This window comes from Pristis pectinata, chromosome 21 (assembly GCF_009764475.1).
Source record: "Pristis pectinata isolate sPriPec2 chromosome 21, sPriPec2.1.pri, whole genome shotgun sequence".
Lineage (NCBI taxonomy): Eukaryota > Metazoa > Chordata > Chondrichthyes > Rhinopristiformes > Pristidae > Pristis > Pristis pectinata.
The window spans coordinates 36,578,474-36,597,334 of record NC_067425.1 but is presented as its reverse complement, the minus strand read 5'-3'; the positions used below and the strand labels follow the sequence as shown (position 1 = coordinate 36,597,334).

The window sequence follows — 18,861 nt, the reverse complement described above, 5'->3', positions numbered from 1 at the left end:
GTGGGAACATGGAAGAGGAAGCTGTAGAGGTGGGTACAATTATAACATTTAAAGGACATTTGAAAAGATATATGGAAAGATTTAGAAGGATATGGGCCAAACGCAGACATATGGGACTAGTTCAGGTAGACAACTTGGTCAGTGTGTACGTGTTGGGCCTAAGGGCCTGTTTCTGTGTTGTACAATTCTATGACTTCCACTGCATCATTCAATATCCTCCTATTTACTATATATTCCATTTTCTTGTTGCACCTCCACCAATACATTACTTCACACCTCTCTGGATTAATCCTCATTTGCCTTTTCCTTCCAAACCATGTACATCTTTCCTACTCTTTTCAACACACAGTATTGCGAACCATGGAATATGTTGGTGATTGACCCGAGGAGCTTTGATACAACCAAAGTTGATCCGCATCAAGGGGAAAGAATTACACCTCAAAGGAAAATGGTTGTGATTGTTGTTCAATCGTTTCAGCCTCAGGGCATTCCTTAAGGAGTTGCTTGGCATGGTGTCCTAGGCCCAACCATCTTCAGCTGAAGGAGAAACCAGGAGTTCTCCAGTCCTGGTTACATCTTTGTGAATCTTGTCTGCAACCTTGGCATTCAATGGCATTCCCATCAGTTACTCCAACATCAACATCCTAAGAGGTCACCTTTGACCAGAAACACAGCAGAAGCAGCCCCACAAATACTTGGGCTACAAGAGCAAGTCAGAGGCTGTATATCCTGACTTGGGTCCTGATATCCTAAAGCCTTTCCACCATCTACAGGGTGCAAGGAATATGATGCAGTGCTCATCATTGGGTCAATGTAAATCCAACAACTCTTAAGCAGCTCAACATCATCCAGGACAGTCCACTCGATTGGCACCTGATCACCACCCCCCACCATCACTTTATGCTGGCAGTGTGTATCATCTCCCTAATATGCTGCAGGATTGTGTCTAGGTTGTCCAACTCCCAATCCTGCAAATTCAATGGCCAAAACAGAAAAGGGCAGCAGATGCCTGGAAACATGCTACCCAGCCTTGGAAATACATCGCTGCCCTTAAATTCTGGAACTCACTCTTCAATAGCACTTTGCAAGTATGTTAACTTATGCTTGTGATGTACTGTGCTGCTGCTGCAGAAAGCTCATTTTCATGGCATTTATATCCTGGGTATGTATGCCTATGACAATAAGCTTCATCAGGAGTGCAGTGTACCACTCTAAATGGCAATTACTGATGGGGAGTAAATGCAGCCCATGTCAGACACATCTCTAGAAACAAATTAAGAAAGCCCATTGAAGCTTTATTAACTGGCCTTTAATTACTTGGTTTATCTGAGTAGCCTAGACAAGCAATGGCAGTGCATTTTGTAGCTGATGTACACTGGAGCCAGTGCACAGCTGGTGCAGGGAATTTCCCACCTTTCAGCTCGTGCCTATATGTTCTCTAGCTCTTTCTGCAGGCAGGCATTGGCTGCTTCATTTCCCAGCCTGAAGAGTTACAAACTGAATTGAACATTGCACAATGACCATTGCACATCGCCACTTCTGACAGAAGGTCATTGATGAACAAGTCGGTTGGTCCCAGGAACTGCAGTACTATAAGGCTAGTGCGATCTTCCTTTTTGTACCAGAACCTCTACCACAAAAATACTCTCCTATTGATACCCCTTACACCATTCCCCAAAACAAAATCCTGAATTGCTTTCCCCCAACCAACCTTTTTGGGCTTACCACATAAAACTATCCCAGAATATGATTCAAGAATTCTTGCCCTTTATACCTTCAATGTTGATATATCCTGGTCAATGTTAAGGTAACAGAAGTGCTCATTATTATTGCCTTTGTGCTTTTGCACCCAAGATTATTTTCTGCAAACTTTATTAAGATTGTGCCACTGCCCCAGTTTTTTTGTTCCTTAGTTCAACTCATACAGCTTCATTTGATGACCCTTCTCACATCTCATCCCTTCAGTGATTGTTTCTTTAACATTGGCAAACCCCTCCTCTTTAACCACCTAAGCTCATGCAAAAAATTATAATCAGGAACATTAAGCTGGCATCCTATTCCTTTTTTTTTTGAAAAGTAAATATGAATGCCCATTGCTGAGAATCTGTCATGAATGTGGCTCGATTTGAGATGTTTAAAATGGACCTATGGCTGTGACCACTACAAAGACACCACAGACAGGTAGATAGCCCAAGTTGAATTAATTAAAATGAATTTTAACCACAGAAAACAAGCTTTATTGAGTTTTGCACTAGATAACTAGTTTCTTAACATCTCCAAAAGAATTCAAACTGCTGCTCAGTATCTGGAGGATCTCAGAAGAACACTTTGTACATCACTCATACCAGTTGCTAAACTACCCATCTTCTTGCCCTAACAAGAGCACATAAAATGCCAAAATCTAAGCAATTTTTTGTATTGCATTTTGGACAAGAATGAGAATGGTCTATTTTGCTGTCAGGATTTTCATAGCCCTTCATCTTACAGCTTGACTCATGATCCAAAGGTGAAAGATTCCCCCACTGTACCACCTGCTTCTAACTTCATTACATCTTGTGCTGCTTCCAATTTCTTTCTTCACTTTCTGTTCGTGCACTCTCAGCTTGCAAGTGCTTTAATTCATCCTTGTACTTCTCTTCGATTTTCACAAGCAATGCTGGTAATTTTTGGGCCAACTCAGTAACGAAGGTCAGGCTCTCTGGAACACTGCTAACTGCATTATTCTTCCACGTATTGTCCAAACTGTTCAACCAGTGAATCCTCTGCTCCAGTTTCAGCTCAGCCATCTTTTGCTCTTCCAGCTCACTAAGAAGGGCATGCTTGGCTATAATTTCACATTTGTAACGGTGTTGAAGCTGAGTGATTTCCAAAAGTAGTTCCTGGTACTGTTCCTCCGTGTACAAGTGTTGGTCCTGAACATTGTCTTCAGGAAGCAGAATATTTTCAGGAATATAAAAAATATGTTGCAAAATTCCCTGTTCAACCCTTTCGAAGATCACGTCCAAACGCTCTTTCATCAACTGGAGAAAGCTCTCTGTACAGGCACGGAGCTGAGATGGTGTGACGCTGTTGTCTGGCAGCTCTTTCAGTTTCTTAAGGATTACGCGTTCGACAACGAGCATTACATCAAGGAGAGAATCCTGGATTCCACTGTGAACTCGAAGTACACAGGTCTGAGGAGAAAACCCAAAGAACTGGGTTTCGTATGTCATCAGCCTGTCCGCCATTTCAAAATCTGTGAAGTTAAGAAAAATAAACAATGAGCAACGATGTAAAGGCTAGAACAGACGTAACATCAATTTTAAAAAAAACATCTAAATGACAGGGAAGGAGCTGACAACGTGCCATGGTTTCCGGCACAAACAACCCACCGCCTCCCGCCGACCCCCTCCCATAACCTCTCCATCCTCCACACCACTGCCTGACCCCTCTCGCCCCTGTTCACTCCTCCCTCAAGTTCAAGTTATACTCCCCTACATTGCCCACCCCAGTCCCCCCCGCCTCCAGCCCACCCCAGTCCCCCCCCGCCTCCAGCCCACCCCAGCCCACCCCAGTCCCCCCGCCCAGCCCCCCCCGCCTCCAGCCCACCCCAGTCCCCCCCCCCCCGCCTCCAGCCCACCCCAGTCGTCCCCCCCGCCTCCAGCCCACCCCAGTGCCGCCCCCCCCCGCCTCCAGCCCACCCCAGTGCCGCCCCCCCCCCGCCTCCAGCCCACCCCAGTGCCGCCCCCCCCGCCTCCAGCCCACCCCAGTGCCGCCCCCCCCGCCTCCAGCCCACCCCAGTGCCGCCCCCCCCCGCCTCCAGCCCACCCCAGTGCCGCCCCCCCCCCGCCTCCAGCCCACCCCAGTGCCGCCCCCCCCCGCCTCCAGCCCACCCCAGTGCCGCCCCCCCCGCCTCCAGCCCACCCCAGTGCCGCCCCCCCCCCCCCCACCCCAGTGCCGCCCCCCCCGCGCCTCCAGCCCACCCCCCCGCGTCCTCGCCCTCACTCTGCAGTTTCCACTCCTGAAGCAGGGTCTCGCCGACCGCTCTCCCCTGCAGCCGCTGCCCGACCGCCGGCTCCCGCAGCCGTCCGCGCCGACCGCTCTCCCGCCGAAATGGGCTGCGCATGCGCACTTGGCCCGGGTCCCGGCCCGTGGTCTCCGCGTCCGGAAGTGACGCCATTGGCGCCGGCCGGAAGCACGAAGATGGCGTACCAGAGCCTTCAGCAGGAGTACCTGCAGATCCCGCTGGTGACCCGGGCCTACACCACGGCCTGTGTGCTCACCACCGCCGCCGTGGTAGGATCGGGGGCCGGGCCCGCCCACACCGGAGCTGGGGGGGATGGCCCGGCGGCCTGTCCGGGGAGGGGGGTCCCGAGGGGTCGGCTGGGCCGGAGGCCGGGAGCCGGGCCGGGGATGTGGGTAACGGCAGGGCGGGGGACACAGACCGCCGATGGCGGAGTCTGGAGCAACACAGCCCGCTAAGGCGCTCAGCGGGTCGAGCAGCATCTGTGGGGGAGGGGTGTCGCCCTCCCCCCTCCCCCTCCCCCCCTCCCCCCTCCACACTCCCCTCTCCTCCCCTCCCCACTCCCCTCCCCTCCCCACTCCACACTCCCCTCTCCTCCCCCCTCCACACTCCACTCCCCTCCCCTCCCCACTCCCCTCCCCTCCCCACTCCACTCCCCTCCTCCCCTCCCCACTCCACTCCCCTCCTCCCCTCTCCCCCTCCCCTCTCCCCCTCCCCTCTCCTCCCCCCTCCACTCCACTCCCCTCTCCTCCCCCCTCCACTCCACTCCCCTCCCCTCCCCACTCCACTCCCCTCCCCACTCCACTCCCCTCCCCACTCCACTCCCCTCCCCCCCCCCACTCCCCTCCCCCCCCCCACTCCCCTCCCCCCCCCCACTCCCCCCCCCCCCCCCTCCACTCCCCTCCCCCCCCCTCCACTCCCCTCCCCCCCCCTCCACTCCCCTCCCCCCCCTCCACAGATGCTGCCCGACCCGCTGGGCTCCTCACATTGTTTGTTGATGTGGGTAGCGTGGCTACACCGGCTCCCGGCCGGGTGCAGAGCCGACGTGTCTGTCGGTGAGGCCGGGCTCCAGCACTCCGCCCTGCTTCCTCGGGGGTCGAGGCTCCGGGTTTGGGGCGTTGGGGGAATCTGCAAGCGGAGCTGCCTTGGTTGCCTCGGACACACAGGTGCACAGCCTGCCCCATGTGGGAGCTTGGACACGGTGTCGTGACCTGGACAACCGCAGTGCAGAGTGTCATCAGGTGGAGAACTCAGGTCTCAGAAGTGGGCAGCAGCCGGCATCAGTGTGGAGGACGAAGAATTTCTCTTTCCACAGATGCTGTTGACATTACCGAGTGCAGCATTTTCTGCCCTTATTTCAGATTTTTTGGTTTTCATTCACTGTGATGGAAATTGCAGAGGCTCTAATCATCGTTTTCAATCTTTCCCAGCTGGATTTTCCCATTGTTTTGAGAGGAATGAATAAATGAACTGAGCAATTACAGGCCTGTTAATTTATGTTCACTGGTTGCTAAATTACTGAAATCCATTCGTCTACAGTGAAGTGTAATAAAATGCTGGAAGAACTCAGTGGGTCAGGCAGCATCTGTGGAGAGAAATGGACAGTGGACATTTTGGGTCAAGATTCTTCAGCTGGATTTACAATGCAGTCCTTCTGATAGCAAAGCAAATAATAATCAGTGGAGGTCGGCATGAATTTATGGATATATCGGGAAAGTAGAGTGCAGGAACAGGCCTGAAGGTCCACCACGTCTACACCGACCATGATGCCAATCTAAACTAATCCCATCTCCTCACCTCTACACTGGCTACCACTCCTCTAGCTTTCAGTCCTCCAGCAACTTGCTTATTGATTTTAATGTGGTGCTTTATCAAAGATCTTCTGAAAGTCCAATCAAACAACATCAGCAGCACTACCTTCTCTGTTACTTCAATGTAGAATAGACTTTTTAAGATGTAGACAGTAGCTCTGAAATTTCAAGGGCATGTGATGTGATGTGCTCCTTACACAGAGCTTGGAGGTGTTCTTGAAGCATAGCCTCCTCTACTTTGAACCGTTATGGGCTAGAGGTTCCCAGGAGTCAATAGAGATGTTACATTTCTTCAAGGAGGCATTGGGCACATCCTTGAATCTTTCTCTCCATCCACCGAGTAATCTCACCCTGCTCAAAATATTGTCTGTTTCATGTCTGGTGTCAAGCATGCTACTCTTTTACTGTCTATACATTTGTAAAATGCTTTTCAGTGCTCTTTGTTCTTTTTATCTCTTTCAATCTCCTGCTTAGTCTCCCTATGTTCATCTCAGTTTTCTACTGCATTGATAGTCTCACACATGTTATATCTCACCTTTTCATATCTCCTTTCAACCTCTCTGTTTTTAATCATTCAGAGACCTGGTGATTTGAATGCCCTTCTTTTCCCCTGGATGGGAATGTATTTATTCCCACCGGTTCTGCCTCTTTGACTTCCCATTGATCAATTACTGTTTTGCTTACCTATTTTTATAATTCTGTTCCACTTACTCCAGATCCTTTTTTCCATCTTACTGAAATTAGCCCCTTTTCTAAAGCTAATAACTGCTTCATCCAATCCCAGATGAGCAGCTCTGGGGCTAACTGCTGGTACTTACCTGTGATTCCGGTTGGAAGGTGGTTAATGTCTGTGGTGATCACCAAACCGACAATCTCCCGCCCACCAGCAAACCTGATTCCTTGCCCTAATCCCTCAGAACACTGCTGGGAGTGGGTGTATCTGTGGGGCTTTGGTTGGGGTTGAGGAGGGGTCTAGAGTGGAGCAGGAAGATGTTCCATGGAGTGGAGGAGACTGGAGGGACCTGACATGGAGGACCAAAAGATAGAGGAGTGGTAGCCAGTGTAGAGGTGAGGGGATGGGATTAGTTCAGATTGGCATCATGGTTGATGCAAACATGATGGACCTTAAGGCTTGTCCCTGTGCTGTTCTGCACATCACATTCTCATACCTCTGAGCTTTGGTGCCTGAGGGGAAATATGGGGAAATAATTATCCAATATAGAGGTGATAAAGATAGCTGCATGATTAACTTTTAATTTTTTTTTACATATACCCTTCCAAAAGATATGGAAAGCCATAGTGGTGTGTCTCAGCCACGTCTTTGCATGGTCTTTGGGTGGGGATGAGACCACTCCGTGCTCCAAACAAGGGAGATGGCCAAGAAACATCTCCAGTAAATCCTTCACTCACGTGGAGGGGAGCAAGGATCATGTGTTGTCAGTGTCAGGTGGCCAGAATGGGCATCAGTGATCAAGTGGCAGAGAGTTCGACAGCCTGCTGAGCTCAGCAGCTCATTGGTCAGCAGCAAATGCTATGTCTGTGAGGCAAATGTACCAGGATACCCAGCCACGGAAACATAGTTCACTTGATCCTTCTCATTCACTGGAATGAGAAACAGCACTCTGTTCCTGTTCCAATGAGATGTCAGCATTCTGAAATATTAACTCTGTTTCTCTCCCCACAGATGTCCACAGTTTAGTGTTTTCTGTTTTCATTTTGGTTTCCAGCATCTGCAGTGTTTTGCTTTCGTAGCATTGCTTCCTTTCTGATTTAGGTGGGAACACACTCATCAAAGAATTTCTCGTCATGTTTTAGAAATTCATTCCCGTTTGGCCTTGTGTTCTTGCTTTCCCGGTCTGCAGTAGGATAACCGACATTATCACTGCTCTGGTCTTGTGTCTTTTCCATTATTTGCCTACCAATTTACAGCTTTCTTCCCATAAATGTAGATCCATACGCACTTGATGTAATAGCTCCCCAATTGTCGATTGGTACCAAACATAATCTGTTTTTGGCTGAATGAATTTGCATCAGCCCTTTTCTGTATTATATAATAGTTTAATCAATCAGTAATCAACCATGTTTTTCCTGTATATCTTTTAACAAGGAATATTAAATCCCCAGTCTTGCTTTGAGCCAGATGTATGTTATTCACACTGCACCATTGTTTTGTGGCTTGCAGTTCTCCAACCTCCCATAGGATATAGGGTGCAGGGGCTGGCCATTCAGCCCAACCGGTCTATGCCAGCATTAAGTTCTACTTGCCTCTTTGCAAGAGTTGCAATGATACCTTTAGCTGGGGCAGGATGGGAGGACATCCTCTCCCAGCTGAAGGTATCTTTATTCCCTTCTCTCTCATATGCTTGTTCAGCCTCTCTCTAAATCCATTTGTACTATATTCCTACATTCAGAAGCTTAACTGACTGCAGGATTTCAACCTGTGTAATTGGGTCTATGGATTAAAACTTATGGTTGTTACTGTTCCCCTAAAAGATTCTGTAGCGTTTTATTAATGTCCTTTATCCTGGCACCTGGGAGGCAGCAGATGATGCAGGACTTTTGCTGGCACCTGTAGAGGATACCTGTCTGTTCACCTGTCTGTCAGTGCTGGATAAGGACTATATTTTTACCCCTTGCTCTACCTTCCCCATTTTCCCAACTCTACCATTGGAAGTACTGTGGACTGCCCTCTGAGACTTTGTCGCATTCAGTGTTTTTATGCTTGTGGAAGCTTATGAATAAATTCTTTGCTGAGTTTCTATGCATTGTAACAATAGCTGCAATCCAAAAGTGATTCATTGTCTGAAGTGCGTTAGGGTGATTTAAAGAGTAATTGCTATTGTGTGCAAATATGTAGTAAGCAAGCACTATACGTACGTGCAACATTTTTGTTGATGAAAATTGTGTATTTCATTTCTTTCAGCAATTAGAAATAATCACACCATTCCAGCTGTACTTCAATCCAGAGTTAATATTTAAACATTACCAAGTAAGTGTTGTGTTTCTGTCTCTGATGTATTGTGACACAATATATGTGCTCACCTTTATGATTTTCAGTGCAGCAATAGCTATTCCCATGGTGCACGAATAAGTGCAATACTGCACAAGGAAAACGCGCTGTCCAACTGAAGTAGCAGCTTTCTTTTGTTCTGATGTCAGAAAATAATGGGATTTCTGAGCCTCTTTTCCTAATATCACAATATATAACTATTAAAATAACTACATTGAAGCTAACTTTTGTGTATCATGTTGGTGTCTTTAATGAGCACTTTCCTCCCCCAGCCGAAGCCTCAATGCCAAACCCCCACCTTAACCTTTTACAGTTATCCTGTGCTGTGCATCAATTTCCTGTGACTCTCTATAATTGTCTCCAACTGGGTTATTACCAAGGAGAAGCACTTACATTTACATTTCCAATCTCTGCTTAAGAAAAGGGAACAAAAGGAGGCTCATTAGCCACAATGGCTTCTCCAATACTCACTAAGTCTCAACCTCTCTTGCAGCTCAAATGTCTGTCAGGCTGCAGCTTGAATAAATTCGATGACTCTGTCTCTACAGCAGTCGAGGCTAGGGAATTCTAAAGGTTCATGACCTACTGAGAAAATAAATTCTCTGTCTGAAGTGAACAACTGATACTAAAATTATGTCCTCTAGTTCTAGACACCCCCACTATATTTCATAGTTTCTTAATGACATTGGAAGGCAGTTATTCAGCTCACTGAGTCAATGCCAGCTCTCAAAGCAATACCACCAGTCCCTTTCCTCCATCTACTTCACATGCCCATCAGCTCCTCAATCACCAATGCCTATGGTAATTTACAGAGCTTTTTAACCTATTAACCTGCACGTCTCTGGGATGTAACACAACGACTGGCTCTGATGCACAGCAGGGGGAAGGTGGAGTCAAGGAGAGCCACAGTCTTAGGAGACTCAATAGTTAGAGGGACCGACAGAAGATTCTGTGGCCGTGACTGAGACTCCAGGATGGTGTGTTGCCTCCTGGGTGCCAGGGTCAAGGATGTCTCCGAGTGGTTGCAGAGGGAGGGAGAGAGGGTGAGCAGCCAGAGGTCGTTGTACACCTTGGTATCAACGACATAGGTAGAAAAAGGGATGAGGTCCTGCAGAGTGAATATAGGGAGTTAGGCAGGAGGTTAAATAGCAGGACCTCGAGGGTTGTAATCTCTGGATTACTCCCAGTGCCATGTAGTAGTGAGGGTAGGAAGAGGAGGATAGGGTGAATGAATGTGTGGCTGAGGAGCTGGTGCAGGAGGGAGGGATTCAGGTTCTTGGACCATTGGGATCTCTTCTGAAGCAGAGGTAACTATAAAAGGAACAGGTTGCATTGTACTGGGAGGGGTGGGGACCAATATCCTGGTGAGGAGATTTGCTGGAACTACTCAGGAGGGTTTAAACTAGTCTGGCAGGGGAGTGGGACTCAAACAGTAATGTGGCAGATGAAAGTTGAGGCAAATATAGAAGTTAAAATAAACAAGTTCAGTAGGCAGGGCAGGGAGCAGGAAAGGTCTTGTAGACTAAACTGCATCTATTTTAATGCAAGAAACCTGACTGGTGAGGCAGATGAACACAGGACGTGGATCGGTACATGGGACTGGGATGTTACAGCTGTTACTGAAACATGGTTGAGGGACGGGCAGGACTGGCAGCTCAATGTTCTGGGATACAGATGCTACAGGTGTGATAGAGCTGGAGGTAAGAGAGCAGGACAGGTTGCACTTTTGATTAGATCAATACTTAGAATATTCCTGGGGGAATGTCAAGTGAGGTTATGTGGGTGGGATTTAGAATTAAGGGGATGATCACCTTGATGGGATTGTAATGTAGGCCCCCAGTAGTCAGCAGGAATTAGAGGAGCAAATATGTGGGGGGATCACAGTTAACTGTAAGAATAACAGGGTTGTCATAGTAGGTGATTTAAACTTCCTTTATATTGACTGGGACTGCCATAGTGCTAAAGGGCTTAGATGGGGCAGAATTTGTCCAGAAGTTTTCTCAAACAGTATGTAGATGGCCCTACTAGAGAGGGAGCAGCAGTGGACTTCTTCTTGGGAAATGAGGCTGGGCAAGTGGCTGAAGTGTCAGTGGGGGAGCTCTTCGGGACCAGTGACCATAATCCTATTAGTTTTAAATAGTTATGGAAAAAGATAGGACTGGTCCACAAATTAAAGTCCTCAATTGGGGCAAGGCTGATTTTGATGGCATTAGACAGGAACTTGCAATGGTTGATTGGGAGAGGCTGTGGCAGGTAAAGGGATGTTTGGCAAGTGGGGGGCTTCTAAAAGTGAGGTAGGGAGAGTCCAGGGCCGACACATTCCTGTCAGAGTGAAGAAGGCTGGCAGGCAACCTCTTCAGCCCTGGTTAACGAGGGGCATTGAGGCACTGGTCAGGAAAAAGAAGGAGGTATATCAGGTATAGGCAGCTGGGATCACATGAGTCCCTTCAGGATGTAGGAGTACACTTATGATTAATGATTTGGATGAGAATGTAGATGGCGTGGTTAGATCAACTGGGAAAGTGATATTTAATATATAAAAAAGTGGTATTTAATTTGGACAAGTGTGAAGTGTTTCATTTTGGAAAGTTAAACCAGGGCAGGACTTGCGCAGTAAATGGCAGGGTCCTGAAGAGTGTTGCTCGACGGAGAAGCCTAAGGGTACAAGTACATATTGCCCTGAAAGTGACAACACAGGTAGACAGAGTAGTGAAGAAGGCATGTGGCGTGCTGGCCTTCATTGGGCATTGAGTACAAGAATTTGGATGTCATGTTACAACTGTACAAGACATTGGTGAGACCATAGGAGTATTGTGTGCGGTTCTGGTTACCTAGCTATAGGAAGGATGTTATTAAATTGGAAAAGGTGCAGAAAAAAATCATGGATGTCACCAGGACTGGAGAGCTTGAGTTATAGAGATAGACTGGATAGGCTGGGACTGTTTTCCCTGGAGTGCAGGAGGCTGAGGGGTGACCTTATGGAGGTATATAAAATCATAAAAGGCATAGATAAGGTGAATGATTGCAGTCTTTTTCCCAGGGTAGGGGAGTCTAAAACTAGAGGGCATAGGTTTCAGGTGAGGGGGAAAGATTTAAAGGTGCCCTGAGGGGTGTTGGATATATAGAATGAGCTGCCAGAGGAAGCTGTAGAGGCAGGTACAGTTACAGCATTTAGAGGACATTTGGACAGGTATGTGGATGGGAAAGGTTTAGGGGGATATGGGCCAAAGGCAGGCACATGGGACTACCTCAGATAGGCAACTCGGTCGTCATTGGGCTGAGGAGCCCATTTCTGTGTCGTATAACTCTATGACTCCATGTGGGTCGAAACCAGAGCACCCTAAATAAACCCACTTGGTTACAGGGAGAACGTGCAAACTCCACACAGACAACACCAGAGGTCAGGATGAAATCCGAACTGCTGGAGCTGTGAGACTGCGGCCCCAGTAGCTGCACCTCTCTGTCACCCCAGGGAAACCATCATCACCTCATTGTTGTACAGGTACACCCTGCTCAACCTCTTCAGCCCAGAATCAGCTTCGTGAACTTTCTCTGCACTGCTTCCAATGCAAGCATATCAGTGCTTATAAAGTTGCATTAAAGCTTCCCTACTTTTATACTCCACGCCCCTTACTATAAAGGCTGACATTCCAATTACCATCCTAAATATTTGCTGTACCTACATGATATGTTTTTGTGTATGACGTACTAGGACACCCAGATACAGGTACTGCAACATTTTGTAGTCTCATTCTATGTAAATAAGAATTTGCCTGTTTATTCTTCTGCTCTTCTCCGCTCACACACCATTTGCTGACTTCTCACCTGCTTACTTAAACTACCTTCAACCCTTTGCAGACCCTTTGTACTTCCTCACAACTTGCTAATCCACTTATTTTCACAGCATTAGCAAATTTGGCTACAGTCTACTCAGCCCTTTCATCCAAGTCATTAGTATAGATCATAGATAGTTGGGTCCCAGCAACAATCCAGGTGCACCCCACTAGTTATTGATTGCTAAACTGAAAATGATCTATGTATCCTGACTTTCTGCATTCTGTGAAGCAGTGTTCTATCTATGCTAGTATATTAGCCCAACCCCATGTACTCTTGTGCTGTCAGCTTATAATGTGACAACTTATTGAAGGCTTTCTGGAAATCTAAATACACTACATCTACTTGTTCCCCATTATCTATTCTGCTGTTACATCCTTGAAGAACTGTAGCAGATTTGTCAATTTCACCTTTATATAACTGCTTGATTGTCTTATGATTTTCAGTAATGTTAATTTGTGTTTTTTTTGTAGGTTTGGCGATTAATTACAAATTTCCTGTTTTTTGGTACAGTGGGATTTAACTTTTTGTTTAATATGATCTTTCTGTATCCTTTAACAGTTGTACAGATAGACAATTAGAAATTTGGAAAAAAAAGAGCTGCTCTGTTGCACAGAATTATGCTGTTCTGTTTAACCAGTGACTTGTGTCCATTTTTGCATTTGCAACAGCAAAAAAAAATGGTTTAGGGCCATGTTGATCCTTCAAACATTTTTTGCTTGCCATGCTCTTATTTTGATACATTGCCTTAACCATTGCAACTGCAGATACCGGTATTGTCGAATGCTAGAAGAAGGATCGTTCAGGGGTCGCACCGCAGATTTTGTTTTTATGTTCCTTTTTGGTGGATTTTTGATGACCGTATCCTTCAACCTTTGCTTAATAGCCTATATACGAAATAATTCTAAAACAAAATATATAATCCAAAATTTCTTTAAGGATCAGTAAATTAATTAACTGGATATACTATTATAACATTAATAATACAAGATATTTAGGTTTGAGACCCGGCATCAGGACCTAGAGTGTAGAGGGAAGATAGCCAGTATAAAGAGGTGAGAGGAGGGGTGAGACAGGGACTGGTAGGTGATTGGTGGAACCAGATGAGTGGGGGAGTGATGGGCAGATTGAGCCAGGTGGGGGAGAGGGGAGTTTAGAGACAGGGTCTATCTGCCCATCATTCCTCCTTTAACTGATTCCACCAATCACCAATCAACCCGTCTCACCCCTCCCTCTCATGCCTTTATATTGCCTATCTTCTCTCTACATTCTGGGTCTTGAAGCAGACTCATTACCCAAAAGCTTGACCTGCTGAGTTTTTGCTCCAGATTCCAGCGTCTGCCATCTCTTGTGTCCCTGTCATTATCACGCAAGGGTTCGATCAGCATTCTGATTTAAAAACCACACGATTTGTTCGGATCAAGTCCAATGCCAAATTGTTTACTCTTTAGTTTCCCTTTCTCCTCTCCCCACTTCCCTTCCTAGATTCTGACACTCCCGCCGAAGACAGTTATTCTCCTTAATTTTGTGCCAGGTTTTCGGCTTGTTTGTTAACCTGGTGTTCCTGGGCCAGGCCTTCACCATTATGTTAGTGTACATTTGGAGCAGGAGGAATCCTTACGTCAGGATGAACTTCTTTGGACTCCTTAATTTTCAGGCGCCTTTCCTGCCCTGGGTACTAATGGGGTTCTCGTTATTACTTGGCAATTCAATCATAGTGGATTTGCTAGGTAAGGAAGCAATAACACTTAAACAAGAATATTTGCCAGTATTTGAGCTTTGAATTCTGTCTATGCCTGTTGTATCTCATCATTTTCTTTTGTCAATTGGGGAGGGCACTAGAGAGAAACCTTGTGCCACATACGGACCAGATGCTTTTCTCAATCCAAATATGTGGCCTGTGAGTAAGGTAAGATTTTATTAGGGGCTTGACATTCTTCTTGTAAGTTGTTACTCAGTAGTGTTAAAGCAGTAGTTTACAACACTGCACAGATATTGTGTTAACCATGGACCATTATTACACTAGATCAAATATCAATGAACGGCCAGTGGGGATAGGCTCCAGCCACCGTAATGTCTGCTCTCCTGTGTAGGTTTGCATTATACATATGGATTTCACTTGCATTCTCAAGATACCTATGGTTTCTGCTACATCAAGTCAGATTTTCTGCTGAAATTCACAAAGATGATCCCGATTATGGCAGGATTGTCTTGTGTGGACAGATTGAACAAGTTCATCTGTATGCAATGGATATTAGAAGAATGAGTGTGAATCTTATTGAAACACATAAAATTCTTTGTGGGCTTGACAGGGAGGATGTTTTCTCTAACACCAGAATACAGGGGCAACCATTTATGACAGAGGTGAGGAAGATTTTCTTCTTTCAAAATTGAGAGTCTTTAGAATTCCCTGCTCCAGAATGCTGTGTATCCTGAGTCCTTCAATATATTCAGAGCTGAGACAGATGAATTTTTAGCTAGTGAGTCAAGGTTTATGGGGAGAGGACAGGAGAGTGGGATCAGCCCTGATTGTACTGACTGGCGGAGCAGGTTTGAGGGACGGAATAGCCTGCTCCTGTTTCTCGTGGCGTGCTTGCTCCCATCAATTGAGTAATTTAACTAATTATAAATTGGTCATGTCTTCTCATTTCTTATTAATTCATATGTGTTCATTCATTTTTACCTTTGGAGAATATTTTAAACGTGGTCTTTGCTGTCTTCTGTGAACCAGCACTTGCGTATCCCTTCTAAATACTAGTCATCTCTTACCTCCCCCTTGCTAACTGCTTTTTTCTGTGGTGACTGACTGTCAGCATTTCCCCTCACACCTTTCTGTTATGTCTCCCATTGTTTGGCTGCAAGATTCTATTGTTCTCACACAGAACATGGAACAGTACAGCACAGGAACAGGCCCTTCAGCCCACCATATCTGTGTCGACCATGATACAAATTTAAACTGCACATCTGCCTACTCATGGTCTATATCCCTCCATTCCCTATCCATTCACATGCCTGTCTAAATGCCTGTTAAACATTGCTATTGTATCTGCTCCATCACCTGTACTGGTAGCTACCACTTTCTGTGTGTAAAAAAAACAAGAACAAAACAACTTGCCTCATAAATCTTCTCTCATTTTTCAATTTTGGCTGCTCCCCCTCCTTTCTAGTTTCACATTCTACCTCATTATGATGTGGTTATCATTTCCAGTAGCTGCCTTGCCCCTTCCAATACCTGTTTTCCTCAAATCATTTTCTGTTACCCTGTTGCATCCTCATTTTTCTCTTGCATATCCCTTTTGTCCTTTTTTCCATAGTTCTTCCTGCAGGGGAGGTGAATCTCTGGAATTTTGTATCCTGTGGGTTGTGGAAGCTGAATCATTGGGGATATTTAAAGAGGAAGTAGAAAAACTTTGAAAGATTGGGGAATTAGGGGCTATGGGGAACTGGTACAGAAGAGTCGAGGCCAGGGGCAGATCAGCCATGACCATAACGAATGGTGAGGCAGGCTTGAAGTGCTGAGTGGCCCACTCCTATTTTTTAATGTTGATTTGTGCTTCCAATATTTGCTTTAGTCCTTTGCTGTGATTAATTATATTCAACTGTTGTACCATCCCCTGCATGTCACTCTATTCCAGAGTACTGTAAAAGCATCTTTGGTTAACTCTGAGACTGCTCCTCTCCTGTGTCTAAGCTTAATGGTTGCTGAATTTCAGGCACTCTGTTCTTCAAGTTTCCGTTGTTTAGAGTTTATAGTAACATGCATCACTGGAGTCTGATGGCTGAACAGCCTTTAGGCAGTCTGTTAGCCCACTCCACATTGTTCACTGCTCCTTGCCGTATTGTGAAAAAATACTGTTTTGCCAGGAGCTGCATTCAAGAAACTTTTTGATCAGGCCGAAAAAGAAAACTAATGATAGTGGACTTGGTTTTCAGGGAATGAATCTGGGCAAGGGGAAACTGTGGCAGTGGGAGAGTTTAGTGGAAGCAATCATAATTTAGTAAGATTTAGTACGGTTGTGGGTTAGGACAGAGATAGACACAGAAGAAGAGCTCTGAACTGGGGTAGGGTCAATTTTACTGGGTTGAGGTGTGATATGGCATATGTGGATTGGGAATGTGCTTGAAAGTAGATCTGTATTGGAGCAGTAGGAGATTCAGTGAGGATATTTGGTTTGGACCAAATTAAAACAAAACATACAGCTTCCCAGATCTAGACTTACATGGATGTTGAGGAAAATAGAGGGAAGTTGCTGGCAGAAGAGGGAACTTATGACAAATGTCAAGAACTCAACAAACAGTCTAGACAAATACAGTGGCATGCAAAAGTTTGGGCAACCCTGGTAAAGATTTCTGTTACTGTGAATAGCTAAGCGAGTAAAAGATGACCTGATTTCCAAAAGGCGTAAAATTAAAGATGACACATCTCTTTAATATTTTAAGCAAGATTACTTTTTCATTTCCATCTTTTACAGTTTCAAAATAACAAAAAGGGAAAGGGGCCCGATGCAAAAGTTTGGGCACCCTGCATGGTCAATACTTAGTAACACCCCAGTATCACAGCTTGTAAACGCTTTCTGTAGCCAGCTAAGAGTCTTTCAATTCTTGTTTGGGGGATTTTCGCCCATTCTTCCTTGCTAAAGTCTTCTAGTTCTGTGAGATTCTTGGGCCATCTTGCAGGCACTGCTCTTTTGAGGTCTATCCACAGATTTTCAATGATGTTTAGGTCGGGGGACTGTGAGGGCCATGGCAAAACCTTCAGCTTGTGCCGCTTAAGGTAGTCCGTTGTGGATTTTGAGGTGTGTTTAGGATTGTTATCCTGTTGTAGAAGCCATCCTCTTTTCATCTTCAGCTTTTTTACAGACGGTGTGATGTTTGCTTCCAGAATTTGCTGGTATTTAATTGAATTCATTCTTCCGTCTATCAGTGAAATCTTCCCCGTGCCACTGGTTGCAACACAAGCCCAAAGCATGATCGATCCAGCCCCATGCTTAACAGTTGGAGAGGTGTTCTTTTCATGAAATTCTGCACCCTTTTTTCCTCCAAACATACCTTTGCTCATTGCGGCCAAAAAGTTCTATTTTAACTTCATCAGTCCACAGGACTTGTTTCCAAAATGCATCAGGCTCGTTTAGATGTTCCTTTGCAAACTTCTGGCGCTGAATTTTGTGGTGAGGACGCAGGAAAGGTTTTCTTCTGATGACTCTTCCATGAAGGTCATATTTGTGCAGGTGTCGCTGCACAGTAGAACAGCGCACCACCACTCCAGAGTCTGCTAAATCTTCCTGAAGGTCTTTTGCAGTCAAACGGGGGTTTTGATTTGCCTTTCTAGCAATCCTACGAGCAGTTCTCTCGGAAAGTTTTCTTGGTCTTCCAGACCTCAGCTTGACCTCCACCGTTCCTGTTAACTGCCATTTCTTAATTACATTACGAACTGAGGAAATGGCTACCTGAAAATGCTTTGCCATCTTCCTATAGCCTTCTCCTGCTTTGTGGGCATCATTTATTTTAATTTTCAGAGTGCTAGGCAGCTGCTTAGAGGAGCCCACGGCTGCTGATTGTTGGGACAAGGTTTGAGGAGTTAGGGTATTTATAAAGCTTTGAAATTTGCATCACCTGGCCTTTCCTAATGATGACTGTGAACAAGCCATAACCGTAAGAAGCTAATGAAGGTCTGAGACCTTGGTAAAAGTTATCTGAGAGCTCAAATCTCTCGGGGTGCCCAAACTTTTGCATGGTGCTCCTTTCCTTTTTTCACTCTGAAATTGTACAAAACAAAAATAATGCACCAATCTTGCTTAACATGTTGAAAAGAGTGTTTCATCTTTAACTTTATGACTTTTGGAGATCAGTTCATCTTCTACTCACTTAACTATTCACAGTAACAGAAGTTTTGACTGGGGTGCCCAAACTTTTGCATGCCATTGTATGGGTGCTAGGGTGAAATTAAAAAGGAAATAAGGGAGGAAAGATTAATAATTGAAATCAGATGGATTCAAGTCAGTAACAAAAAAGCACACTGGTGGGAATGTACTCTAAGCCTCCTAGAGGGAGGGAGATGGAAGAGCAAATATGTAGGCAACTTCCTGGTTTGCAAAAGTAGCAAGATAAGATTTGAACTACCCTAAAATCAACAGACAGCACCAAAGAGAAGGGTGCAGAAGGTGCAAAAAAACAGGAAAAAATATTGTTGGTAAAATTAAGGA

At 45.7% G+C, this 18,861-nt stretch overlaps 2 protein-coding genes across 2 annotated transcripts in view; one reads left to right on the top strand and one right to left on the bottom strand.

Moving 5' to 3' along the window:
* Nucleotides 1–2,214: 2,214 nt before the first annotated feature.
* Nucleotides 2,215–4,110, bottom strand: mis12 (MIS12 kinetochore complex component). Its single transcript, XM_052035401.1, has 2 exons — nucleotides 3,985–4,110; nucleotides 2,215–3,235 (listed from the first exon to the last, which is right to left on the bottom strand). The coding sequence occupies exons 1-2, from the start codon at nucleotides 4,103–4,105 to the stop codon at nucleotides 2,547–2,549; spliced, it is 810 nt and encodes a 269-aa protein (XP_051891361.1). The 5' UTR covers nucleotides 4,106–4,110; the 3' UTR covers nucleotides 2,215–2,546.
* A 56-nt stretch (nucleotides 4,111–4,166) lies between these two features.
* Nucleotides 4,167–18,861, top strand: part of derl2 (derlin 2) — a 28,410-nt gene continuing 13,715 nt past the window's right edge. Inside the window, exons 1-5 of the mRNA XM_052035402.1 lie at nucleotides 4,167–4,275; nucleotides 8,738–8,803; nucleotides 13,132–13,205; nucleotides 13,426–13,519; nucleotides 14,193–14,388. Of these exons, the coding sequence (XP_051891362.1) occupies nucleotides 4,183–4,275; nucleotides 8,738–8,803; nucleotides 13,132–13,205; nucleotides 13,426–13,519; nucleotides 14,193–14,388 (523 nt within the window). The 5' untranslated portion in view covers nucleotides 4,167–4,182. The remainder of the gene's footprint in view (nucleotides 4,276–8,737; nucleotides 8,804–13,131; nucleotides 13,206–13,425; nucleotides 13,520–14,192; nucleotides 14,389–18,861) is intronic.